The sequence below is a fragment of the Myotis yumanensis genome, unplaced genomic scaffold, assembly GCF_028538775.1.
Source record: "Myotis yumanensis isolate MYYU_CA2020_CCGP unplaced genomic scaffold, mMyoYum1.0.hap1 SCAF_18, whole genome shotgun sequence".
NCBI classification, from domain to species: Eukaryota; Metazoa; Chordata; class Mammalia; order Chiroptera; family Vespertilionidae; genus Myotis; species Myotis yumanensis.
This window is the reverse complement of record NW_027223769.1, coordinates 28,611,774-28,639,048: the sequence shown is the minus strand read 5'-3', so window position 1 is coordinate 28,639,048 and position 27,275 is coordinate 28,611,774. Positions and strand designations below refer to the sequence as shown.

The following is a 27,275-nucleotide window of genomic DNA, read 5'->3' as shown; positions in this document are numbered from 1 at the left end:
CATTTGTGCTGATCCAATGAACAGACACTATTGCTCATCCCAGTTCACAGACAAGAGAACAGAAGCTTGGAGGGTGAGTAGAATTCCAAAGTCTCACAGCTATTAAGAGGTGGTGTAGAGATTAGAAATAATCACCCCAACTGATCTGGCCAGACCCAGCTCAGGTCTATTTTGTTACCCATCATTGTTGGTCCCAGCTGGTGGAGACTGGATTGGTGAGCTCCCAGGAAGTTTGGGGCTAGCTCTGCCCTAGAAGAGTTTATAATCTATGGGAAAATCGCCAGGAAGAATCAGTCACAACCCAGGACACTCTCCCAGGCCTCGGCCACTAACCTTCCCTGCCTGCCCTTTGCCCATCCTAGCCCTTCTCACCCTGGTTCTTATTGACCAATAATTTACCTCTCTTTCCCACCCCTCCCGAAACAGCTGTGGGTCTATCGTGTTCCCAGTTGTATCACCCATGCCTGGCCCAGTACTTGGCATCTAATAAATCTTCAACAAATGCTTGTTGAATGAAAGAATGCATTTCTGAAACTACTTTACATTTTTAAATGCCTTACTGGAAATGTATATATCATCTGATATGGTAACCCCACTTCTAGCAGTTTTTCCCAAGAAAGCATCAGACACACACAAAGATGTATAAATATGAATGTTCACAGCAGTGCTATTTATAATAATGAAAACTGGAAATAACTCATTTACTAAACCGTTGTGCAGTTGTTAAGTGTCAAGTTCTCCAAGGCTGACCAAACAGGAAAATGCTAACCATAGGGCATTGGGTGTGTGAGAGGCGGGTAGGGAGCGGAACTGATCACAAACCTATACATGTGAATACATGTGATTCTGATTGTTTTTTTAAGTATGACTAATATGCATCAAAGAAAGCCAGGCAGGATGGTCACTAAAATGTTAACAGTGCTGATTCTTGAGTCACATGATCAGTTGTCTAAATTTTCTTCTATATACTTTTCTGATTCTTCCAAATTTTCTGCAATGAATAGTTGCCACTACTATAATTGGCAAAGGAATGTTTGGGGTTTTAAATGGTCCCAACAAGGTAAGGAAAGGGGAAAGAACAGAGGTCGAGGGCAGTGATGGCGAACCTTTTGAGCTCGGCGTGTCAGCATTTTGAAAAACCCTAACTTAACTCTGGTTTCGTGTCACGTATAGAAATTTTTTGATCCTTGCAACCATAGGATACATTTTTGTATCAAAGACTTATATTTTTGATGTTTATTTTATATATTTAAATGCCATTTAACAAAGAAAAATCAACTAAAACAATGAGTTCCTGTGTCACCTCTGACATGCGTGTCATAGGTTCGCCATCACTGTCCTAGGGTCTCAGGGGTGCATCCTTGGTGCCAGGAATGACCTTACCTGACTATAATATTAGCCTTCTAGACTCTCTATTCCCATCTTACAGATGAGAAAACAGACTCAGAGAGGTGAAGCAACTTGCCCCAGGTCACACAGCCAGTGATCCTGGAAGCCAAGCCCAGATCTGTCTTGAGTCCACAGCCTAGGATCATTATATCCCACTGCTTGCACACATCCCCACACATGCTTGGAGTGGAAATGTTTTTTTTTAAAAAAAAAAACACAAGAAATGATAATTCCGATCTTAGAATCTCTAGGCCATAGGGCTTCTAGCCTACCTGTTGGTCCTGTGCAAAATATACTATGAAGAGCAGGCATGATTCTGCTTGTTGGTGCAGCGTTGGACACCTGTTTTTTCAACCAATGCTCACAGGAATGCCCATGGAGTGGACAAGGTAGGGATGAGCCTCTTATCAGCTATAGAGCAAAAACACTGTACCTTCAAGAAGGAAAGTGAGATCAGGTCAAAGTTGCTTGATGAATGAGGTGTGGCTATGCAAGCTGCTCCTGCCCTCCTCCCCAGCCCTTCAGCACAGCCCTCACATCCCCATGCTCTCCTTCCTCCAGAAACAGCAAAATCCAGGAGCCACTGACACCAATGAGACCAAAGAGTAAACTCCAGAGCAGTGAAATCAATTCAGCTTTAATGACAGCACGTAATTGAGACAGGAGGCGCCTGAATGAGGGCGCGGGCTTTACCAAGTTGACCTGAATGGCTGCCGGGACAACTGGGGCTTCATCTGAGACAGGCAGGCTCCATCGGCGCCTCTCATCTTCCTGAGTTCCCAGCACTCCAGCGCTGGGAGGAAATTTTTGATAGTCAAGCTGCAGGAAGGAAAGAATTGGATCAACTTTTATTTGGTTGTTAAAGAGGTAATCCAGTTGACTCTTGAACAATGCGTGGGTTAGTGACACCAATCCACACCCATGCAGTCGAAATTCCACGTATCACTTTTGACTCCCCTAAAACTTAACTAGTCATAGCCTACTGTTGACCGGAAGCTTTACTGATAACACAGTCTATTCACACATATTTTGTATGTTATATGTGTCATATGCTGTATTCTTACAATCAACTAAGCTAGAAAAAAGAAAATGCTACTAAGAAAATCATAAGAAAGAGAAAACACATTGATAGTACTGAATGTATTTATTGAAAAAAAAAGTCCATGTATAAGTGGACCTGTGCAGTTCAAACCCATGCTGTTCAAGAGTCAACCGTACACATTTTAGTTCTTTCGAAAGGAGGAGGCAGTACAGAGTGTCCCTCCCACCCCTATTCCTCACCCTCCCCCGCCCTTCTGGTCTCCCTCTCTCCTCCTTTGAGGCAAATATTCTCCCTAGTTTCTCTTAACTCCTTCCAGAGTCATGCATATATATATGCAAAGCATATATACACAAATGACAACCAAATTTAAAATCCACTTCTCCCCCCTCCCTGTGATTTTAGACATACTGAATAAGGGACTCAGCAGCCTTGGGTTTTCATCCTTGCTTTGTCACTCACTGTGCACCATAATTAAACTTCCCTGAGCCTTGCTTTCCTCATCTGTAAAATGGGGTGAAACCCCCCCCCCCCAGGAGTGCTGTGCAGATGAAACTGGATGCAAAACTATACAAATAATTCCAGTTTATTTTTAATGCTATAAATAAATATGGAGAAGGCCTGGGTTACTGTGAGAGGGAAGTGGGTCAATGAAGTAGACACAGGTCCTGAGGGTGTGACACCTCCCCCAGGAGAAGGCAGGCTCCTCTGTGAGCTGAACAGAGGCTGCAGGTCACGTGGAAGCAGGCTTTCACCTTCTTGGTCTGAAGATGACATTTCTGGCTTGGAGACCTGGGGCCTTGGCAACACTGCCTTCTCTCTCATTTGCTGGTCTTGGGGCCACACTTGCATCTCTATCATGAGTCCCCCGTCCACACCTGAGGGTCAAATTTATATTAAGGGCCCCTTCTTGCTCCTGGGTCAGAGAAAGGTATCTAGGCAGGGCTGAGAAATCACTGACTTACCTTGAAAGTTGTCAATTAATCTCCACAAGTCTTCCTGGGGAACTGGGGTTCAAGGCTGAGGAGAGGGAAACTGATTAAGACAGCCATGGAGATGTAGGGGAGTCAGACAGACAGAATGGCAGAATCCTTCACAAGGTCAGCCAAGAGCAGGGCCTGAAAAAGTCTCCTCTGGTCAAGGTCAGACCAGCAGACATTCTACAAATGGCCCTTTAACTCCTGTTGGGTACAGGCACTGTGGTGGGATCATTTCCTGTTCTTCCACCCACCCATCTGTTCGTCCTAGCCAGACACTGGCCCTAGTCTTGGCACAAGGCACATCCTAAGATGAATTAGGTTGGGCCAGGCTGGAACCAGCGGGTGGAAGACAAAGGATGTACCAGGTGGAGGACACAGCAGGGCCCAGACCTAGAGGGTGGGAAAATGTTGGGCCAAGCCTGCAATGAGGTTGACTGCAGTGCAAGGGGCCTGAGCTCCCTGCATGTGTGCCGAAAGTCATGGGAGGCAAGAAAAGGAGGGACAAACAGTGGGCTGCACAGGGACAGGCAGAGAGTCCCGGACAGAATGAAGAAGCAATGGAGAGAATGAGAGGGTGGGAGGCAAGGTCTGCAACTTGGATCCAAGGGTGAGCCAGCTGGTGTGTATGGATCTGTCTGTCTTCATGCCACTAGTTAATGCCAAAACATCCCACTTGCCTTTAAGGCTCTGGCTTTTCCTGGGCTGGGGGTTTGGACAGCCCTCGCCCTCCCCCAAGGCTCCTTAGAGCCCTGCACCCACAGGACCCACTGGCCCCCATCCCCAGGGGAGTGGTAAAGAGCACAGTACCTGGAATGACACAAACTGGGAGTGAATCACTCACTAGCTGGCTAGTGACATGGGGCAAGTCACTGCACCTCTTAGGCCTCAGTCCCCTACTCTGAAGGAGGCCTAATGGCAGTACCACCCCATGTTCTAGGGAAGCTGAGAGGTTCAGAGAACAGGATAGACCCAAAGCTTGGCCCAGAACCTGCCACAGTGTCTGGCAAACAGGGGGAAGCTCCAGTTCTGGACATGATGGACAGTGCAATTCGCAATTTAAAGGGGACTCTCCAAACCCAGAGGACGCAGGGCCCAGGGCGCAGGTCCTCGGTGGTGGGATTTACTGCTCGGGGACAAGCCTGGGGAGGGGGGGGAATGTGGGCAACCCGGGCGTCCCTCTGCATGAGCGGTTTCTCCTCCCAGAGCCTGTACACGTGCTGGAGGGGAGGAGGGAGAGTCGCCAGGCCAGGACTGGAGAGGTTTACGTCCCCCTAGCCCCGCATCTCCACTGGGGGCTCAACTAGCTTGCGGACGGGGGCGGTGCAGGGCTGGCCTCTCTCGCCCTGAAGCGGGGGGGGGGGGGGGGGGGGGGGGGGGGGGCGGGTCTCCCGGGAACTGCTCCGCCTGCCACCGCTTTAAGAGGCTGCTCCGCAGCAGCGAGCGGGGCGGGAGCCGCAGCCTGAGCCAGCGGAACTGAGTCCAGCCGGCAGGTGCACGACTGCGGGACGGCGGCGGCATGACCGGCCACCACGGCTGGGGCTACGGCCAGAAGGACGGTAGGCGCAGACCCTGGCTGTCCCGGATCCGCGGCGACTCGCCCCCTGACCTTCGCGCCCGGCCGGGCTTCCCGGACCCGCAAATCCCGCACCCTTCAGGCCAGACCGGGACCCGCATCCCATCCAGCCCCCCAGAACCCGGTCCACCTGCCCAGCCCGAGCCCTGGCTCCCCTGCGCCTGGCGCAAAGTCCGCGCTGCGCCCCAGCGCACGGCCGCCAGCTGCGCTGTGCCGCCTCCTCCGCGCAGCCCCCGACCGCCGCACTCACTCGGACCCGGGCCGGCCGCGGTACACACTCACTCTCCCCTCGCGGGCACTGGGGATGGAGGTGACCCGGCGCAGCGGGGAGAGGGCGGTCGATCGGGGGCGGAGCGCGGTACGTGGGTGCGGGATGCGGGATGCGGAGTGCGCAGGAATCTCCCGAGTCCGGCTCCGCCAGGGCAAGGGCGAAGCGTCCCCGGGAGAGTTTCCCTGAGGGATGTTCGGCGCTTACCTGTTGGCAGGTACAGGAGGGAATGGATCATTTGGTTACCCACGTATGTGTCTGGGTATCTCCATGGAGCAGGGTGTCTGAACACGTCCCGGCGTGAGGCGTGGCCCACACCATCCTCCTGGTGTGACCTGGAAAATAGCTCCTCATTCTGCCTCAGTTTCCGTAGGATGCAGAGGAAGGGAGCAGAGGCAGACTGCTTGAGTGTGGGTCTGCGGCAGCTCAGTTCCTTTTGGGCCTTTTCCTACCATGCTGAGATGGAGTGGAGGGGGTAAGGGTTTCCCCCCTTTCCCTGGGGTGAACAATGAGGACCCAAGATCCAGGCTGCCCGTAGACCCAGGCAGGGCAGGTGGGGGTGGGAGAAGGGCAAATGCAAGTGGGAGGAACACTCCTCAGCCCCCATCCCACCCCCCTTCTCTGGGGAGAGGCAGTCACTGGGGGGTTGAGGACTACAATCGGGTCAGGAGGTTGCCATGGGCCAGAGGGAGTTAGAGAGATGCTGTGGTATATCTGGCCCCCTCTGAGACCCCCAAGGACACAGGAGCATCTTTTGGAGGGGAGAACTCCAGATCTGGGCATGCAGAAGCTAGAAAGAGGCAACAGATACCAGCAGAGATGGAGAGAGAGGCAGAAAAGGGGCGCGTTGACAACCCATACAAGATCATCTTCCCCCTGCTGCAAGCCAGCTTCTGTGTGCTCCCCCAGAGTCAGAATCCCCTAACTCCAGCCTTCTTTCTAGTCCTGCCCATCCAGTATCCTATAGGCCTGCCCCATGGCCAGCCACCCTCAGACTGCTTGCTGCCCCTCACCCACCCAGACCTGGGTGGTCCAGTTTAAGGGCACGGAGGGAGGAAAGGACAATGGATAGAGGTGCCAGCAGGCGGCATACTCACGAGACTTCAAAAAATAACCCAGTGAGTCTGGACCTCGATCTGAGTCATCCACTGGGGACACAGCTCTGTTGGCACCTGCTGCTATTTTCTCAGGAAAACTTAAGAAGCCAAAAGACAGGGAGAAGCACCAGCCGGCAATAGCTCTAAAAATAGGCTGCATCTCAGGATGTTCCCCAGGGAGAAGCCTCTCGACTACAGATGGAGCCTCTGGGAGGCAGGGGGTGGGTGCCTGTGGGTGTGCATGCAGGTGTGTGGGTGTGCACGCAGGTGTGTGTGTGTGTGTGTGTGTGTACCAGCATGTGTTTTGCTGTAGTCCCTTAGTGCAGGTCTGGGCTTGCAACAGGCAGTCTCTGGGTAAGGGTGCATATGTGTGTGTCAGGTATAGTCAGCAGGGTATGTGTGTGCTTGTACACATGTGTGTTGCTGGGCCTCGCTGCTCAGGGCCCAGTGAGCTCCGGTCACTATGCACATGCGTGCATATGTGAAAATCTCTGTGGATCGGTAGGCACACGCCTGGGGAGGACAGCTGGGGGCAGTTCATGCATGTGCTGTGTTTATACCAGTGCCCAAGTGCATGTGAGCACATACCTGAGTGGCCTTCAGTCCTCTCATCTGTCAAATGAGGACCACCTTGGTTTCTGCTTCACAAAGTGGCTGTAAGGAACAAATGCATGTCAGACAGCCAAAGCCAGGATGATGGGAGCTTTTATTATTATTATTACTATCACAAACAGCAACCCGAACATACCCACGGTGCAGGAAAAGGCCAGATACCTGGTAGGGTCAGGTCAGGAGCTTCAGATGCCTGGGGGAGGGAGGGGTCCCTCCGACCATGTACTGGATGTTGGGAGGACTCACTGCCCAGAACCACCCCTAAGCCTATGGCTGTATTGTGCTCTCTTCCACACATTACCTCTCTGGGCCTCCTATCAGCTCTGGGTGGTGAGTTTTCATGAGGTCATTTCGAAGACAAGGAAATGGAGGGTGAGTGGCAGAGCTGGGATTGGAGCTCCAGGCCACGCAGCTCCAAAGCAGGGGCCGAGGTCTGAAAGGATACCAGGGAGACACCTGGGCTGGCCTGAGTCCTTACCCTCTCCCAACCTGCAGGCCCCTCACAGTGGTACAAGCTGTATCCCATTGCCCAGGGAGACCGCCAATCACCAATCAATATCATATCCAGACAGGCTGTGTATTCGCCCAGCCTGAAGCCACTGCAGCTTTCCTATGAGGCCTGCACATCCCTCAGCCTTGCCAACAATGGCCACTCTGTCCAGGTGGACTTCAATGACAGCGATGATCGATCTGGTAAGTGGCCCCTCACAGACTCTGGCACCGCTCTGGCACCCCCGGGAACGAACCCTGTTTGGGGCAGGCACAGGAGGGGCAGCATGCGGTGGTGGGGGGAGAAGGCTCCACCTCTCGCCAGCTGTGAAGCCGTGGCCTGAGCCTCAGTCTCCTTAGGCATAAAATGAGAGTAATAAGACCTTATTTTGCTCCCTAGGGTCATAGAGAGGAAAAAGGAAAAACTGAAGCGATGTTTGTAGTGCTGGCACACAGCAGATGCTCAGAAGCTCAAGAAATGCTACTTCCCTTCCTTCTCTTCTATTTAGTGCTTTAGGTCAGGTTTGTTTTCACTTCACTCCCTGCCCCATCGCCGTAGGGCTGTGTGGCCTAAGGCTAAACCCTCCTCTTTGTGCGCTCTGGCCAAGCCCAGCAGAGAGAAAGGAACGAAAATGTTCTGTGCCAGGACCCTTGCTAAGGTCACAGGCAGCTTTTATTCCTCTCAAGAATCTACCTCTAAGATGGGCAAGTCGGTGCCCTGGCCTGGTGGCTCGGTGGGAGCATCGTCCTGTACACCAAAGGCTGTGTGTGGGCTTGATTCCCAGTCAGAGCACATACCTAGGTTGTGGGTTTGATCCCCAGTGGAGACAGGCTGGTACAACAGACAGCTGATCAATGTTTCTCTCTCACATCATCTCACTCTCCCCTCTCCCTCCTTCCTTCTTCTCTTTCTCTAAAAATCAATAAAAATATATCTTCGAATGAGGATTTAAAAAAAAAAAAGATAGGCAAGTAGAGACTCAGTGAGCTGGGGAGGGCGCAAACCAGCCAGTCCAACTCCAAAGGTCTTTCCAGCCCACATTCAACCTCAAGATCTTGGGCCAGAGTGAGGCCAGCAGGAATTTGTGGCACTCTTTCCAAGGTCTCTTTGCCCTGGGATTGAAGTCCAGGCTCTTTTACGATAAATTCCTAGGCAGAGGGCCTCAGAAGTGCTCCTCTGTGAAGGAATTGTGTCCTTATGATCAGACTTATGAGGGGTGGAGTGGGGCAAGGAGGAAACTTGCTGGAGTTTCTTGTGTAAGGAAGCGACAGGAACTCTGCCTACCCTGCCCGATCTCCTCCCTCCCCGCCCCCCCCCCCCCCCCATCATGCACATAATAAAAGCACTCAAGGGAACTTAAGTTTCAAATAAAAAAATCAAAGGGCAGCCCGACCGGCATGGCTCAGTGGTTGAGCATTGACCTATGAGTCAGGAGGTCACATTTGATTCCCAGTCAGGGTACCTGCCGGGGTTGCTGGCTCGATCCCCAGTGGGGAGCATGCAGGAGGCAGCCAATCAATCATTCTCTCTCCTTATTGATGTTTCTGTCTCTCTCTCCCTCTCCCATCCTCTCTGAAATGAAAAAAAAAAAAAATTGAAGAGGAGGGAAGTCAGATGGGACTGATTTTAGTTGCTTAGCTCTGAGTTCCCTGCTAGGCTAGGAAAAAAGGGAAAGAGGATCAGTTATAGTTCTTGCTGCAGAAGGGAGCAAATCCAGCAGATCCTCAGAAGAGAGACATAGCATTTCCTGGTACTAAACTGTAAGAAAAGCCTCTCACCCAGAGCTTTGGAGAGGGAAGGCCACTGTACGGGGTGGGGGTAGAAGGCCCAAGGGGAATGCCCTGAACCACTGACACAGGGGCTCACTTTCAAGTCCGCTGGGGTTCCCTCCCCTACCAGAACACCCAGGCCTGAGAGGGCAGGGAGCCATGGAAAGAAGGTAGGTTTGGGGGAGAGATGGTTGGAGCTGTGCCACTCAATAGCTGTGTGACCCTGGACAGAATACCTACTTTTCTGAGCCTTAGTCTCACATTTGTCCAATAGGGATAACCATGTGTCCCCCTCAAGGTCTCTGTGGGGGTTGACACCGATGGAGTTCAGAATACAGTAAGTGCACAGTGAATGGCAGTGTGTTTTATGGCCAGCAAGAGGCCAAGGGAGCCAAGTTCAAGGGGTCAGGGAAGGAGTTCATTCTCTGAGAGACCACACTTGGGTCCCAGGTAGGGCATGCTCAGAGGGGGGAGGGGAGGTCCCCACAGGCCGTGTCAGGGAGCTCATCCTAAAGGCCCTGCTTCTCAGATAAGGCAGGACAGATAGCAAGGATTGTCCTCTCTCCTCCTCTTCCTCCCCCTCCCCCTCCTCCTCCTCCTCCTCCTCCTCCTCCTCCTCCTCCTCCAGGGGCCCACAGGGGGCAAGGCCCTGGCCTGGTCACCATCCTGAAGAGGTCTAGTGGAACTCTGAGCCCAGGGCAGTCACCTGATCCAAGGGCTCACATTCAGGCCTGGCAGGAGCTCCCTCCACTGCCAGATCCCTTTCAGCTAGAAATTCAATAAGTCTCAGGAGGCCTTAGGCGTGGCCCCAGCTCACCAGATATCAGGGTGGGAAAGTCATAAAACCAGCACAAATGGGGCCCACCATTGGAGGTATCTGGGCCCAGCCACCAGAGTGGGGACCCTCAGGAGCTGGCCTCTGGACAACACTAGGTCCTGAGGAGGCAGCATGGCCTGGTGATTAGGGGCTTGGGCTCTGGACTTACAAAGGATATGCAGGCTTATCTCCTAGCTCAGTGCCTTGCTGTGTGACGCTGGGCAAAATGCCTTGCCCTCTCTGTGCCTTAGTTTCCTTCTTTACAAAATAGAGATAATAGGTTCTAGCCCTCAGGAACTACTATGAGGACTAAGCAAAATAATCCTTCAGACTCAATCTTCAGTCAGCGCTCCAGACATGGGGGACATATTGTTAGTGATAATTGGGGGGGGAGGGGGATTAGAGGCAAGGTTCCAGCTTCCATGCAAAATTGGTCAGGAGTGGGGAGAATGGAGAGATGTATTCTGTCAGTGCCACACTCTCTGCCACCTGCAGGCTGCCAGGACTTCTGCCCTGGCCCAGCTAAGGGCCCAGGGAACAGAGTGGAGACTGACCCAAGACCAATTAGCCCAACCAGTTTTCCAAATGAAAAATGTACCTCCCTCTTGGGTACTGCCCTGATCCTGGCACCAGCACCTGCCGGTTGTTGTGGACTCTCTCACATGGATTGCTACACGCCCCACTTCTACCCGCAGTGGTGACTGGGGGCCCCCTGGATGGGCCCTACCGGCTCAAGCAGTTCCATTTCCACTGGGGCCAGATGCACAATGTGGGCTCAGAGCACATGGTGGACGGCAAGTCATTTCCCTGTGAGGTAAGGGCCCTCCTCAGTGGGAACCCCTTTGGGGAAGGAGTGGGGGACTGGATAGTCAGGGGTTTGGCAGGTGCCTGGTGTGGAGTTCTGGAGAGACGGAGGACGAGCACCCAGTGTCTGGGAGAAACATCCTCCACCCACCCCCAGCCCAGGATCTTCTACCGGAACTCTGCCCACTGCTGCCCTGGTCTGTGTGTCCAGAAGGAATTTTCTGCAGGACAAATCCAGTCCCACCACACCCTTGCTAATAAGCCTTCAAAGACTGTGTTTAGCATTCAAGGCCTTGCTGAGCCTCCTCCTCCCCCTACACTGTCCCCACGCTGCACTGCAGGTGATGAAGCCCCAGCCCACACCTGGCTCTTTCACACCCATACCTCCAGGTATTCTTCCTGGAATACCTTTCCCCCAAGGTTCCGCCTGATTACCCCCTAATTATTCTTTGGACTCAGTGCAAGTGCCTCTTCCTCAGGGAGTGTCCCTGGATGGTCATTATCTATTTTATAGTTAGTTCATGGAGGGCAGGGCCTTCCTCAGGGAGTGTCCCTGGATGGTCATTATCTATTTTATAGTTAGTTCATGGAGGCGGATTCCTCTTTGGTTCCCTGGGGCTCAGGAAAGGGTTGGGCCCAGAGCAGGGCGGATGTTTCATGTGCCCTTTGGGGGCTCCCCAGGGCCACATAGGATGCTAGCTAAGCCCGGGCGGTTGGGCAGCCTGTCCTTCCTTCAGAGGGGCCAGGAGTCTGATGGGAGTGAGAGAAGCCTTGCTCTGAGCTCCTGTGGCCCATGGAGTGCTGAGCACTGGCCTGGCCTGTTGTTAACCCTATAGCTGCACCTGGTTCATTGGAACGCCAAGAAGTACAGCACCTTTTCGGAGGCGGCCTCAGCACCCGACGGCCTGGCTGTGGTCGGTGTCTTCTTGGAGGTGAGGGGGGTTTACCCAGGGCCGGGGGGAGGGAGGGCATGAAAGGCCTGGAACTGCCCCTATTTTCAGAACCCAGTGGTACCGGGCTCACACTACCCTCTCCCTGACAGATCGGGGCTGAACACCCCTACATGAACCGTCTGACAGACGCACTCTACATGGTTCGGTTTAAGGTGAGACCAGGGGTCCATGCCTCTGACCCAGAGCAGCCTGGTGGGGGGAAGGGAAGAGGCTACATCACGGAGCAGACCCATCCACTCTTCCACTCTAGTAGTAAACCCTCAGTGAGATGAAGGGGGCAGGTCAGCGCCTGCAGCATCCTGCACCTGACTCCTCTTCACCAGGGTCAGGGGCCCCATGGAGTGCCCGGCGTGCCATCTCGGTGGGTATAGGATTGATAAGATACTTGTCACATTCGTTAACGGTTGTCCCGCGGGCAGCGCCACTAAGGGCCGCTGAAGGCAAGGGACAAGACATGTGGCCAAAGAGCTCCTGCAGCTTTTACATACGAGCAAATGGGTGGACAGGGCCTGGCCCCGGCTGGGAGATGGCATCGGGGATCACAGGCATTTGCCCACTATTTGCACCCATGAGCCAAGGAGAAGCCTAGATCCCCCTGACAGAAACAGGTAGGGGGGCTGCAGGTCTGGTCCTGGTGGGAGGTCTGTGCTGATTTCTGGGCTCCCTACCCTGTGCAGGGCACCACGGCCCAGTTCAGTTGCTTCCAGCCCAACTGCCTCCTGCCTGCCAGCCGGCACTACTGGACCTACCCCGGCTCCTTGACCACGCCCCCTCTGAGTGAGAGCGTCACCTGGATTGTGCTCCGAGAGCCCATCAGCATCTCTGAAAGGCAGGTCAGTCCTCCAGGTGGAGGGATGTGGCCTTTGGGGTCCACCCCAGCAGTGGGACTCTCCCAGCCAGCAACCCACAGCCTGTGGGCCCACCATGGAGACTCCCATTTTTTGCTAATAAACGTTTAGATTCTTAGGTGGGAGTTAGCTTGATGGATGGTCATTAGGACGTAGACACAGGCTGGGAGGGGAGATCCCTGGATCCTGAGATCTCGCCGACTGTGTTAGAATCTTAAATGTTACATTTGCTGGTAAGTGTTCACTAGATGGGATTGGAACTGGAAGTAGGTGAAGCAGGGTCAGTGCCCCTTGAGTGAATAAATAAATGAGACTGGGGTCCCAAAGAGAGAATGAGTGAGGAGAATTGGGGACAAACCCCAAGGGGAAGAGGAGGGAGGAGAGGCAGAGCTGGCTGGGCCAGGTATGCCAGATGATGTGTCTGGGATCAGAGGGGATCACAGCACCCCATTCTGCCCTGAGTTTCTCTTTTGCCTTTTCAAGATGGAGAAGTTTCGGGGCCTGCATTTCACCTCAGTGGACGACGAGAGGATCCACATGGTGAACAATTTCCGGCCACCACAGCCTCTGATGGGCCGTTTGGTCAAGGCCTCCTTCCGGGCCTGAGCTGCCTGGCTGCCCAGCTGGCCACTAGGACACCATCTTCCCAAGGGCTTCCATGTCAGCAGACACCAAACCATCCAAGGCTCCCTGCCTGGGGGTGCTGTGGACCCCCCCTCTTCAGCTGGCTTGCTCCTTGGCTACCCTCTAGGCTTCTTGATGGAATCCCCAAGTCAGGAGACACTCTTCAGCTGCCCCGGGGACAGGAAGGACAAGAGCTGAGCATGTTCCAAGCCTGGAGCAGCCTCTGTTCTCCAAGATCCAAAGGTCCCTGGGAACCTCCTCTGATCTTCTTCCCACTGCCAGTGGCGGCAGCCCCACCCTGAGCTCACACTGTGATGGACGAGACCCAGCTCTCTGGGGCGGGCAGCTGACATTGCCAGAACGACTCAAGCAATAATTAGAGATGGGCATACCCTCTCGGCATTACCTCTTCTGCAGGCCTCCGCCATGCACGCACCTCACTGCCAGGCCATTAAAATAAAAAAAAAAGCACCCAGCCTGCTGGAGGTGACGTGGCCTTCTCCCTCCAGCCACCTGCTGCCGGGGGCAGGCACTGGCTACAGCTTATGTAGTATCTCCCCTCGTCCCTACCCAGCCACCAAAGCCACCTACATGACAATCCATCCATGCAATGATTAATAAATTCATTCACCCATGCAGCAAATACCCCTTGAGTGCCTGTGCTATGTCAAGTTCTGTTCTAGGCATTGGGGAGGCGACAGTGGTGAGGGAAGCACAGTATGTTGGGAGGGACATGGGTACTTAGCAAGTAAGGGTTATACGGAGGGCAGGCAGGGGCTATGGGGGGTGGGGGCAGAGAAAAGGAGGAGCCTACCTCATCTGGTGAAAAAAATAAATGCCAAGGCAGAGAGAAGGGAATAATATGTTTGAAGCTGAGGGAAGAGCTGGTGTGCAAGCTCAGAGGTGAGAGAGCCCAGAGTGTTTGTGGGGCTGAAAGGACCTTTGGGGCTGGAGCCTGGGATTCTCCCAGGGCTACTGGGGAGGCATAAAGGGTCTGGGGGTAGAGGAGGGGCAGAGCCAGATGTGAAAGGGGGAAAATCCCTGTGGAGTGTGGGTGGGTTTGCAGGAATGGCATCAGGAGGTAGGGGTGGCCAGTGGCCAGGAAAGAGGGGACAAGGTGGTGGAGGTGGGGAGCAGGGGGGATGGATGAGAGAGATTTAGAAGGTGGAGCTCATAAGACAGCATTTAGCTATCCATGAGGGGGAGGCGAGTCTGGGGTGTGTCCCTGGATGGAGAGTGAGGCCTCCACATGGACTGGGAACCCTGGGGAGGAGCTGACCAGGGCGGACACACAGCATTTGCAGGCCCCTGGGGGGGAGAACGAAGAAGCAGTGGACGTTGAGGTCTGAGCTGAGGAGGGAGGTGGGGAGTGGGGGGCTGCTTTAGAGCATCTTAATTCAAGTGGTGGGTAAGAGAGGGCACTGGGTCCAAGGGAGGAAGGGAGGGATGGGCATGGTGGTGGCCACATGGAAGGAGGTGGTATAACAGGCCTGATGCTGCTGGTCCTGCCAGGGACTTTGGCCAGGCCCTCCCTGGGATGGCGGCACCACAGTCCTGGCACCACAGTAAGCTATTAGCAGCTAAGCTTTGGGGGAGTCAAAGTTATACATAGATTTTTGACTGCATAGGGGGCCAGTACCCCAATCCTGCATTGTTCAAGGATCAGGGGTAGCACGCCTCCCATCCCGAGGCCTTGGGAGCCACTGGAAGTCTAGAGCAGGCACCGAGGGCCTCCTGGGTTGGAAGCAAACGACTCTCTCTCTCTGAGGCTCAGAAAGCACTAGGCATCATTTGGCCCAAATCCGCCTTCAACACAGGCAAATTCTGGTAGGTACCAGCTGCCCCTCCTTGGTCCTGCGGTACGGACACATGCCTGGGCCCTGGCAGTTCCTGGCTTGGCAGCCTGTGAGTCTCATCTAAATCCCTCCAGCTGCAACCCAAATGTTTTGGTCTTCAGGGGCATGGGAAAGTGAGCAGGAGGCTCTTTATTCCCACTGAGCTACTCTCTTGGGGCAGGAATTGTGGGAAAGGCATGGGGACACAGGAGCCCAGGGTCAGCTGGGCTCTCCTGGGTCCCTCTGGTTTGCAGGAAGGGGCTCTTTCTCCCCCTCCACCTGCTCTGAGTGGCAAGCCCTTGGTTGCTCTGGGCACTGCCCTGTCTCTCCAGTTCCCCAGGCCTCCTGAGTGTGCAGGAGTGTGGTTAGTGCTCTTCACTCGTCAGGAGAGCTTTATGTATCAAAACACAGCCCTGGCCGGTGTTTCTCAATGATTAGAGCATCAGCCACGCACCGAAGGTTCCTGGGTTCAATTCCGGGTCAAGGGCACATACCTGGGATTCGGGTTCCTGTCCCCTGGTGGTGTAGGTGAGGGAGGCAGCCAGTTGATGGGTCTCTCTCACATCAATGTTTCTCTCTCTCTCTCCCTCCATCCCTCTCTCCCTTCCACTCTCTTTGAAAAGTAATGCAAAATAACAACATTGGGTGGGGATTAACAAAACAAAAAGACCCCTATGCCTAATAACCCCTGTCACAGAGCCTGAAATCCAGTCATTTGAGCTTCGGTGCTCAGTTACGACAAGGTTCCCTGATGAAATGCAAGTGTCCCCGGGAGGGGCACACACCTATGGCAGAACGATTTTATCACCTCCTCTTCAGTCGGCTATATGCCCTCTTCTCTTGGCCTCCGTTTCTCTATAAAACGGGTCTGTGGGAGGCCCGAGGGGCCGAAGGTCGGACTTGAAGTGGGAGAGAAAGCAGATTTCCCGGGAGCAGAGTCAGGCTGTGGCCGCGCTGGGGGCAGACAGCTCTGGATCTCAGGATGTGGGTCACCTCAGAAGTCTCCTAAAGTGAAAGGGGCCACAGTGCTGGACTCATACTGACAGGGACAGATGACTGGCAGAGGCTCCTGACCCCCAGACCTTTGCCCATTGATGTGATAGGAGAATAACTGGGCTGATTTCCTACCAGCCCAATGTAACGGGGGCTCAGAGCTAGATTTCACGGATTTACAGAAAATAAAGACCTTCCATGTGTTTCATGGAACCAAGTCGGTGAACAACGACGTCTATGCTTTGGGAGAAGCCAGTGCTTTCTTTCCTAGGAATGCGGGATTCTAACGGTATCATTTCCGGCAGATGCAGGTGACTGAAAGTTTGGGGACAGCCAAACCTTTGAAGCCGTGGCCCCAGCGCTAAACCCAGAAGCCTGTAGTTTCTGGGCCAGTAGAGGGGACCTGGAGGAGAGCTCCCCCCACCACCCCCCACCACTGTGTGGGTTGCTAGGCACAAAGCTGCTCACAGAGGTCCTGTGACCCTGGGTTGGGTGGAGGGCTGAGCACCAACCAGGCCGCTTTAACTGGCGCCAGCAGTGGGTCCAGAAACTCTTGGGGGCTAAGGTCAGGGCAGCAGCAACCAGCTCTACAGTCCTTGGGGCGCCTGCTTCCATCCAGCGCCCCCTGAAGTCAGAGGTCATGCTGAGGAAAGAAACTCAGGTATCTGGCAGCAGCCAAGAGCTGACCTACCTCGGCCAATTCGCTGAGCCCTTGCTGTAAGCGAAGACCCCTGGCGATGGACCCTCAGCACCTCTGCACACAAGACCTGTCCATGTCAGGAAACGCCAGGCTCCGGCTCCTTCTGTTTCTGCCCCTCTTCACACCGACACCCGGGAGAGCTGAGGTTGCCAACGGCCACGGGAACAGAGAAAGGAACGGCCAACATTTAGGGTTCCACTATCAGACCCAGAGCCCCTCACCCCCAAACCTTCCTACTTTAGCATAATTTCAGACATATGGGAAAACAGAAAAATAACAGTGAACACCCTCAGACCGTTCACCCAGACTCCCTGTTTTATCACATTTGTTCTCTCTCTCTCCACCCCCTCTTTCTCTTTTCACATATATACATTTTTTTAACTGTTTGACAAAAAGTTTCAGCCGTGATACCTTTCGTTGTTGTTGCTAATCCTCACCTGAGGATATTCTTCCATTAATTTTTAGAGAGAGTGGAAGGGAGAAGGAGAAATAGAGAGAAAAAACATCAATGTGAGAGAGACCCATCGATTGGTTGCCTCCTGCACGCGGCCCAACCAGGGCCAGGGATTGAGCCTACAACCAAGGTACATGCCCTTGACCAGAACCGAACCCGAGACCCTTCAGTCCACCAGCCAAAGCTCTACCCACTGAACCAAACTGGCTAGGGGGGTCCATGATACCTTTTTACCCCTAAATATTTCAGTGGTTTTTCCTAAAAACAAAAATATTCTCTTACATAAACAGTATAAGAATCAAAATCAGGAGATTAACATTGTTTCATTACTGTTATCTAATCAACATCCCTTAATAAGATTTTGCCAATTACCCCCATAATGCCTTTTGTGGCCCAAATAAATCGCAAGATCAGGCATTGCATTCAGTTGTCCAGTCCCTTTAGTCTCCTTTTCTCCGACCATCCCTCAGTCTATCTTTGTCTCTCAGGACACGGACACGGTGGGAGAGTACAGGCTGCTCAGGTAGTAGAATGGCCCTCAGGTGGGTTTGCCAGGTGTTTCCTCATGAAGAGGCTCAGGTCATTAACTTGTTGTAGGAATATCACAACAATTGCACGATGTTGATTTGTTTCATTACTGGTGATGTTAGCTTAGCTTTTTGGTTGTGGGTTTTTTTTAAATTAAACCATAACATATACACAAAAAAGTACAGGCACTCGGTGAACTTTCACAATCTGAACTTTCACACCTGTGCAACAGCACCCAGGTCAGCAAAAGTACACCTCAACCCTGCCACGTCCTCATACGTTCCTGCCTCCCAAAAGTAGCCACCTTCCTAACTTCTAACAGTGTTAATTACATTCATCTGGTTTTGAACTGCAACTAAATGAAGTCATTCATTTCAGAAACCTCCTTAGTGTCTGGCTTTTTTGCTCATATTCTGTTCGTGAGATTCTCAGAGCTGACATTTTATAATAAATGCAATACCTCTCATTACAAGCCTTCAATGAAAGTTAAAGAAAATATAATTCATCTGTACACATAATTTCAAAAAATGAATGTAATGCCTTAGTTGTAACATAAAGAACAATCATTTATAATATACTAGAAGCCCAATGCATGAAATTCGTGCAAGGGACTTGGCCCCTGCCACCGCGGTGGCTGCCTCTGCCTCAGCCCTTGCAGCCCCAGCTTCATCCAGAAGGTCATCCGGAAGGACATCTGGTCTAATTAGCATATTATGCTTTTATTATATAGGATAATAAAATAGCCTTATCTATACAAATAGGTAATTTTAAACTATTTTTAAAACATGTTTTTATTGATTTTAGAGATAGGAACGGATAGAGAGAGAGAAACATCGATTGGCTGCCTCCTACACACCCCCTACCTGGGATCAAGCAGGCAACCTGGGCATGAGCCCTGACCAGGAATCAAACCTGTGACTTCTTTGTTCATGGGTCAATGCTCAACCACTGAGCAACACTGGCTGGGCCAAATAAAGTAATACATATGTCAGTATGTAAATGTTTGGGCACAAGGACACTAAGGATGTGAGGAGGTCTTCTGATGGCTGTACCCATGTACAGAAGCCCTATCACATGACAATTACAAACACATTCAGGCAGAGGAACATGAGTATCGGCTCTGAGGTAGGGCAGTCCTGGCCCAGCACTCCTGCTGTGACCTGGAGCAAGCATTTTCATCCATCTGATCCTCCAGATCTCATCTGCAAAATAAGGATTAGAATGGTACCCACCTCTAAAGGTCATTCAGCCCATGGGCTGTGTTCACTGGTGGGTCACCCCATAGGCACATGGAGCATGTTCTCGGGGGCATCAAAGAAAGGTGCTTTCAAGTAATTTGTTATTTAATATTTCGTTAAAATAAAAGCATAATGAGAGAAATCAGGGCTGTGTTTACCTTCTTTATAGTTACCTGTCCGTTTATTTTTTAAAATATATTTTTATTAATTTCAGAGAGGAAGGGAGAGGAAGAGAGATATAGAAATATCAATGAGAGAGAATCATTGATTGGCCGTCCTCCACACGTCCCCTGCTGGGGATCGAGCCCACAACCCGGGCACGTGCCCCTGACCGGAATCGAACCCGGGACCCTTCAATCTGCAGGCCGAACCTCTATCCACTGAGCCAAACCAGCTAGGGCTACCTGTCAGTTTAATATAATTTTGTATTATTTTTATATTTACTTATATATGTGAGGGCCCCCTCCTTTTCTTCCACTCTCTCTAAAAAAAAAAAAAAAAATCAATGGGAAAATATCCTCAGATGAGGATTAACAAAAAAATGAATAAATAATTATTTTTTTAATTTTAAAAAGTATTAGTTCACCTATTGCCCTCCCACTCGCCCCCACTGACAGTGTCAGTTCCTAGTGTTAAGCACTGTGGAGGGACACACACACACACACACACACACACACACTCCCTCCACCAGCTCTGGGAAGTGAGATGCTCAGGTGCTTCCTGAAGTGTGTTTACGCCCCCTCGTGGCCATCTGTGAAGCTGTAGTTTGATCTCTGGACCATCTTAGCCAGCGATCCACCAGCAGCAGGGGGCCCAGCCTAGCTGTGCCGGAAAAAAACTTTGCCCAGCAGGTTATTTTTTTGAATATTTTTGCTATTGTTTGTGCTCCTGCTTTGCTGGCACAGTAAACTCTTGCTTCCTCTGCTGTCCAGGGCTCCAGCACTGGGCAGAGCAGGCAGCTGGTCAGTGCACTGAGCACCACTGTGCTACTTGGGAAAGCCCATTCATGGAGGGCGAGACAGTGGCCCCACTATCCCCCACAGGGATGGGGGACAGAGGAGGGCATTCCAGTCAGGGGCAAAGGCTGGCAGGTAGTTACATGGAACTGAAGGTTAGTGTGAAAAACACGGAATTAAATTTGACCCAGTCTCCAGCAGAGCCTGGGGGTGGGGGTGCCCTGATTACAGTGACGGGTCCCAGTTCTTCAGACAGAAATAGCTCCAGAGCCAAGAAAAGGAGGACAGCTCTGTCTCAACACTCCCATGTACTTCCCCCTCCCCACCCACCCACCCCCGTTATGTGGCCACTGCTCAGCTGGGGGGAGGGGTCTGCCTCCACAACACGTGGGAATGGCTGCCCCCATTCAGCAGATGGAGAAACAGAGGCTCTCAGTTCTGCTGAGGTCCCTCGCCCAAGTCGCATATTCAGTAGTGGCAGTGCTGGGGTTCTCGTGTCTCACTCAAGACACAGCCTCTGAAACCCCCACCTTACAAGGGTGCCCTGTGCCAGAAGAGGTGGTTGTCTTGGAAACACAGGTGTAAAAAATGCTCAGGGGCTTGGCACTTTGTAAAATGAGCCCAAAGCCACAGTGCCACCCTGGCGGTCCTCAGCAAGGAAGAAAAAACACCCAGTCCATGGATTCTCAGTATTGTGTTCAGGTGGAGGCTGGCTGATTAAAATATATTTGGTTTTCCATGGGTGTAATTCGAAATGCACTAGCCCTGCATTGCCCACTGGGAGACCAGGCTCAGAAAAGATGCATACATTGTTAGCACCCATGGAGATGAAGGCCCTATTTAAATTATAGTCTTTACTTAAAGATGGCTAAACAAAAACATAGGAGGTGAGAGAGTACCTGTCTTCCTTCCCTGGAGGAGTGTACAGGAGCTCTCTCTCTCTGGATTTGAAGAAGCCCAAACTGACCTCTCAGACTATTAGAGGTGGATAAGAAGCTTCTAGTGCAGCGGTTCTCAACATGTGGGTCGAGACCCCTTTGGCGGTCGAACGACCCTTTCACAGGGGTCGCCTAAGACCATCCTGCATATCAGATATTTACAATATGATTCATGACAGTAACAACATTACAGTTATGAAGTAGCAACGAAAATAATTTTTAAAAATTTTGTTTTATTGCTTAAAGTATTACAAAGAGTATTACATAGGTCTCCTTTTCGAAAATAATTTTATGATTGGGTCACAACATGAGGGACAGTATTTAAAGGGCCAGAAGGTTGAGAACCACTGTTCTAGTGTTAGGGGCAGAAATAGAATTTTGGATACCAGCTATAGTTACAAGAAATATTAATCATGCTCTGTTAACCGGGATTGTTTTGTTCTGAGTAAAGAAAGCACATTCTGCCGAAACCGGTTTGGCTCAGTGGATAGAGCGTCGGCCTGCGGACTGAAGGGTCCCGGGTTCGATTCTGGTCAAGGGCATGTACCTGGGTTGTGGGCACATCCCCAGTAGGAGATGTGCAGGAGGCAGCTGATCGATGTTTCTCTCCCATCGATGTTTCTAACTCTCTATCTCTCTCCCTTCCTCTCTGTAAAAAATCAACAAAATATATTTTTTGAAAAAAGAAAGCACATTCTGACCTGGCAGGGAGTTGTACACCCAGGACCTGGGAGTTGGCTTTGGAATGCGGCCCATTCCCATCCTATTTATCGTGGAAAGATTAGCAACCTTGATGCCCAAACAATGGAGTCCTGCCTGCATTGCCTGTGACCTGGGTCATTGTACTCATTCTTATTCCTCTTGCCTACTTCCCCATGTAATCTTTGTCCTACCCAATATAAGCAGCTGGCTTATGGGTGGGGAGGCAGAGCAGGTTTTCGTAGATGGTCTGCTGCTCTCCCATACTGCGGGCATCATTGGAATAAATGTTCACATATGATTCAGCCCTGTCTCTGCTTAAATGGCTCAAATAGTGACAGGCAGCCCAGACCCATTGGTTGTCCAATTTCTCTAGGACAGTGGCTTGGCTATGAGTCCAGCCCTCTCAGCCACAAGCTTAAAGTGGGCTCATGGGGAACCTGGGGGAGTCAGTTCCAATCTACTAGACTTTATTTTGCTCTTCAAAGGCCTCTCACAAAGTGCATAGGTTCTGCCAGATGTGATTAGATTTTGTAGCAAAAAGGAGGTTCATGGTGAGACGTTTGGCATTGCTGCAATAAAAATGGATGAATTCCTTTGTTAATGTAAAAAGCATTGAAACCTGTAAAGAATTTTTGTGAGTTTATTTGAGCCACACTGTCGACATATGCCAGGAAGCAGAACCTCAATGAATTGAGATAATGCTCCAGAGAATGGCGGGTTACATCTGTATTTATACATTGCAATCAAAGGAGGGGACATAGGTGGGTTACATGAAATCCATTGGTGATAGATTAGAGAGTCAGGAGAAAGCAAAGCGGGGAAACTCCTGGGATTGGATAAAAAGTAAAATGATGGACACATACTTAGGTGGATGCAGGAACAATTAACATGCTAATGAAGGAATTTGTGGTATCTGTCCTGGTGCCCAGAACATTTGGTTGTGCCCCAGGGGCTCCAGAAAAAGGGAAGTTACAAGTTACCCAGACACTTCAAGGGTATGTAATCAGAGATGCAAAAAGACAGATAGGCTCAGTTAAGGTAAATGTTGTCAGTGAAGATACCGGCCTAGGAGGTGACTACCCACCATAACTGCTTTTAGTTAAAGTTTAATTTCAGACCATCCTTTGTGGTTACTTTAGGTCTCTGAGTCTGCAAGACCGCTATGCAGGCCTTCCCTGAGCCTGTCAGGTCAGCATGTGGCCCCTTTCGTCCACACCTTTTACTGCATGATTTTTCGCTGCCTTGACTAAGCCATTGTTCAGTGTGAACCTCTTCCAGTGGTGGGTAGTGGGAATGTGCCCTTTTCTCTCAGAACATTTTCTGGAATTGTGTTCCACGGAAAGCATGGGTGAGATGCTCTCTCATGTCTTTCCAGCTTTGGCCCAAGGGTTTAAGATGGGACAGGCAGCCCTGGTCATAAAATCCAAGCCCTTTGATAGATCCTCCCTTCCCCCAACTGGTGGGCGGAGTATGAGGAAACCTGCAGCCCAGAAATACCTGAGTGACTAACCATGTACCTTATATGGACTCTACATTGGACCACCAATCCACACCTGCCAAATACCCTAAGCCATTGTCCTATATGGACAATACAGTAAGCCACCAATCAGTGTGCGCCGAGTACACTAAGCCCCTACCCCTTCCCATTCCGCCCCTCACCAGGTTTCGGCACCAAAAATGGAAGATCAGACAGGCCGAAAAACAGGACTACAGACTTTATTAGAGGAGAAGGACCTGCCAGGCTGTCTCGTAAGGGGAGGACAGCAGCACGTGCAGGGGTGGGCACGCCTTTTGAGGGGCGGAATGGGAAGGGGTGGGGGCTTAGTGTACTTGGCGCACACTGATTGGTGGCTTACTGTATGGTCCATATAGGAACAAGGGCTTAGGGTATTTGGCAGGTGTGGATTGGTGGTCCAATGTAGAGTCCATATAAGGTACAAGGTTAGTCATTCAGGTATTTCCGGGCTGCAGGTTGCATCATACTCTGCCCACCAGTTGGGGGAAGGGAGGATCTATCACCCTTCCCTTGGTCCACAAGGCCAGGACCTTTGTCCTTGCTGTTTTTTGTGTGTTTTTTGTGTGCACATGCTCTCCCCTAGATACTACCAGTGTCGTGCTCTAACTTTCTTCAGATCTCTCTCCAAAGATAAGCCTATCTTATCAGGGGGGCCTTCCCTGATTTCCCCTATGGCCCTAGCCAGTTTGGCTCAGTGTATAGAGAGTCCTGGGTTTGATTGTGGTCAAGACCACGTGTCTTGGTTGCAGGCTCTGTCCCCAGCCCTGCGGGAGGCAACCAATAGGGTGTGTCTCTCTCACATCCATGTTTCTGTCTGTCTCTCCCCCTCCTTTCCACTCTCTCTAAAAATGGAAAAAATATCCTCGGTGAGGAAAAATAAAATAATAAAATAAAATAGCACTCTGGAGGCCCTGCCCTCTTCCCAGCTGCCTCCCCTGCCCCAGGACAGTCCACAGTCCGCTGTGCTGTGCCTTCTTCCTTCTCACTTCTATGTGTAGTGTGTAGGACAGATATTATTAGAGGTTTTCCTGATTGTTAAAAACATGCTGCGTGTTAAATTTTTTTAAAAAGAAAATGGAAATGGAAAGAATGTGAAAGTTCCTACGGAGTTTCACGACCCAGGGAGAAGCATTGTCAACTGCTGGCACGTGTCCTACTAAACTTTGCCTGCAATCATGCTAAACTGCTCATAAAGAGGCAAGCACAAAGAGAAAGGAGGAGAAGAAATGCACAGATAAATAATTGTCGTTAGTATCAAAGGGCCCTCTCTTCTTTGTTGCAATCTGGTTTTTCCATCTGATGTTCTACCCTGGCCAGGCCTCTCCTTCTAGGCCTTTTCAACCCCTCCCAGGGCATCCTGTTGGCGCTGGGGGCCGCTGCTCAGGCCAAGGCTCTGGCACTCCACACCCCAACCCCTGCATCCAGCCCAGGGTGTCTGCAGGCCCCGCTTGGAGTTGCACCTGGACCTGAAAGGGGCATCCCACCCACTTAGAGTGGGGCCTCTCCAGCAGTGGCTCGGAGAAGCCACTGGGCACTCAGAAGCCCACAGGGCAGCACAGGCCATGCCATGATAGCCTCCGCTTGCTATCGAGCCTACTATGTGCCCACACTTCTGGGGGCTCCTGGGCTGTCTCCCAACTTCCTCTTGCCTCCTCTTCCCTACACCAGACCTCTAGAACTGTTCTACTCCTCTCCAAACTTACTTTCAAGATAGAATATGAGTCATTGGCAACCTGGAGTACAAATGACAACTTCAAGGCCCACACAACTGCCCTTTCCAAGTGGCTCTAATTATATAAGATATGCCAGATGGAGCAATGTATATGTATGCTGATGGTAGAACATTTTCAATGCTTACCTTTGACTCTCTGTTTAGGATAAATTAAAAGAAGTAGAATTAGTGAATCAAAGATCTGTCCATTGGGTAGCCCCAATTCACTCTCCCACCTGCCAAGATGACAATGACCACTCGCCAACATTAAGTATTAATCATGTCTTGGTTGATTGACAAAAATCAGCATCTCATTTTAATTCACATTTGTTTGGTTTTGAGTAAGGCTGCCCATTTAAAAATTTTTCTCAGAAAAAAATGGCATCTGATCTGCTGCTTTCCCTTTCTCAAGGGAGAAATAAATTCTTTTCCTTAATTTCTTTTTTCTCGTAAGAGCTTGACTCAAAGAAGCGTTGGGAGACCAAATGGGGTTCTTGAGTTGGCCAACATATACCGGGTGATTGATCTGGTTATAGCCTTTAAACAAAAGTTCCAGTACACACAAAATCCCCAAGGGTGCATTTTACTTTGGAAATGGCATGTGTGTGGTAACTTAGAAAAACTCTGTGGTTTCAGATTTAGTGGAGTGAGGTAATTTTTCTCAGGAAAGTGTGGGAGGGGCAGCCATCTGGGTGTCTCTTGTAGTTGGCCCAGAGCCTGACACATTGTAGGTACCCATAGATGCCCACAGATTGAGTAATTAAACTGTGCTGCCTCAGTCCTGAGAGACAACCCTCTGTAACCCCAAATGAACTCTCTATACAAAAAAACATTTTGCACCTGTGGATGAAAAGGGGGGGGTACTGTAATAAATCATAAATTCCTAATTGGGAAGTCACTGAAAGGCATAACCACTGTAAAGAAAGCACATAATCATCTAATCCTTGCTTTTTCCCACCCTCATGGAATCTTCCTTATGTTCCCTCATTAATTTCAAATGCATAAAAGAAGTTGCAAAACCATTATTCTCTGGAGCATTTCAGATTTTGTTCCCTGGCATATGTCGTCAGTTTTGCGTCAAATAAACTCATAAAAATTCTCTACAGATTTGTACATTTTCATGTTGATACACCCACTTATTTATAATCCCTTACAGTTATTTTAAATTTGTTCTTATTGATTTCAGAGAGGAAGGGAGAGGGAGAGAGAGATAGAAACATCAATGATGAGAGAGAATCATTGATTGGCAGCCTCCTGCACACCCCACACTGGGGATCCAGCTCACAGCCTGGGCATGTGCCCTGACCGATAATTGAAGCGTGACCTCCTGGTTCATAGGTTGATGCTCAACCATTGAGCTATGCCAGCCGGGCTCTTACAGTTATTTTTACTTTGAGTCTGAAACAGCCCTCTCTTGAGATCTAGGAAGATGTTGGAAATTCTGACTTACTGGTAGTACTTCCAGAAAGGGCTGAGGGTGAGCGGCGGTATAGATATCATACGAGGGGCAAGTCTGATGGCAGGCACATCCTTGGGTCTGGGTCTGGGTGGGCCAGCATGTCTTCCTTACGGAAGATCGAATTCTCAAGGTTCTCAGTGGACTTTTCTGGTTTCAGGGAGGGTTGCATTTGACTTACCAGTTAGTAGAAGAGTTTTCTTTCTTTCTTTCTTTCTTTCTTTCTTTCTTTCTTTCTTTCTTTCTTTCTTTCTGTTGTTCTGTTAATCCTCACCTGAGGATATTTTCTCATTGATTTTTAGAGAAAGTTGAAGGGATGGGGAGAAACACACAGAGAGAAACATCAATGTGAGAGAGACACATCCATCGATTGGTTGCCTCCCACAGGGGCCCCCCCACCAGGGATGGGGATTGGGCCTGCAACCACCGAGGTATGTTCCGATGACCAGAATCGAACCCGGGCCCCTTTAGTCAGAGGGCCAACGCTCTATCCACTGGGCCAAACCAGCTAGGGCATGTAGAGGCGTTCTATTAAAGTTTATAAGGAAGAAGGTGAAACCTGCAACCACACAATGGAAAGGACTGAAGGAATGACTATCTGATGTCCTGGTGCTCAGCTTTTCTCAGCCTAGCAACCACCAACCATTTGTGGGAACTGTAGGTGGTCAGGCCAAGGTAATTGTCAGTTCAAGGCCCAGGGGTCAGTGGGGAGTCAATGAAGACTTGGGGACAATAATCTGAGTTCTAGAGGAAGGATGGCTAAAGCCAAGTTAAATTGGAATTGCGGAGACCAGATGAGAGGCTTGGAATAGGGTGGTAGAGTAGCTGGAGGCAAATGTTTGGATTGGAGAAATAAATATGAAGGAAATAAAATTAACAGTATTAGGATAACTGAGAGGGGCGGGGGTGGAGGGAGGAGTGGAGATGACTCCCAGGCTTCTGGCTTGGGTCTTCGGGCAGATGATGGGGCAATTTCTGGGCTAGG

General features: G+C 50.9%; 1 protein-coding gene and 2 long non-coding RNA genes across 4 annotated transcripts; 1 reads left to right on the top strand and 2 right to left on the bottom strand.

Moving 5' to 3' along the window:
• Positions 1 to 2,019: 2,019 nt before the first annotated feature.
• Positions 2,020 to 4,316, bottom strand: LOC138997081 (uncharacterized). Its single transcript, XR_011468894.1, has 3 exons — positions 3,394 to 4,316; positions 3,184 to 3,306; positions 2,020 to 2,208 (listed from the first exon to the last, which is right to left on the bottom strand). It is a non-coding gene; the product is annotated as an uncharacterized lncRNA (long non-coding RNA).
• Positions 4,317 to 4,865: 549 nt separating this feature from the next.
• Positions 4,866 to 13,908, top strand: CA7 (carbonic anhydrase 7). Of its 2 annotated transcripts, none has more exons than XR_011468893.1 (7): positions 4,866 to 4,964; positions 7,454 to 7,651; positions 10,730 to 10,848; positions 10,996 to 11,179; positions 11,675 to 11,770; positions 11,881 to 11,943; positions 12,469 to 12,504. XR_011468893.1 is itself a non-coding variant. In XM_070398507.1 (7 exons), exons 1-7 carry the CDS (start codon positions 4,925 to 4,927, stop codon positions 13,243 to 13,245), a joined length of 795 nt encoding a protein of 264 aa, XP_070254608.1. In that variant the 5' UTR covers positions 4,866 to 4,924; the 3' UTR covers positions 13,246 to 13,908. The 2 variants fall into 2 exon arrangements, 1 of the variants encoding a protein (XP_070254608.1); XM_070398507.1 differs by lacking the exon at positions 10,996 to 11,179 and adding an exon at positions 13,123 to 13,908 and having other exon boundaries at positions 12,469 to 12,624.
• On the bottom strand, positions 6,939 to 26,699 carry LOC138997082 (uncharacterized). The gene is made up of 3 exons (XR_011468895.1): positions 26,472 to 26,699; positions 16,783 to 16,931; positions 6,939 to 7,000 (listed from the first exon to the last, which is right to left on the bottom strand). It is a non-coding gene; the product is annotated as an uncharacterized lncRNA (long non-coding RNA).
• Between the last annotated feature and the right edge of the window lie 576 nt (positions 26,700 to 27,275).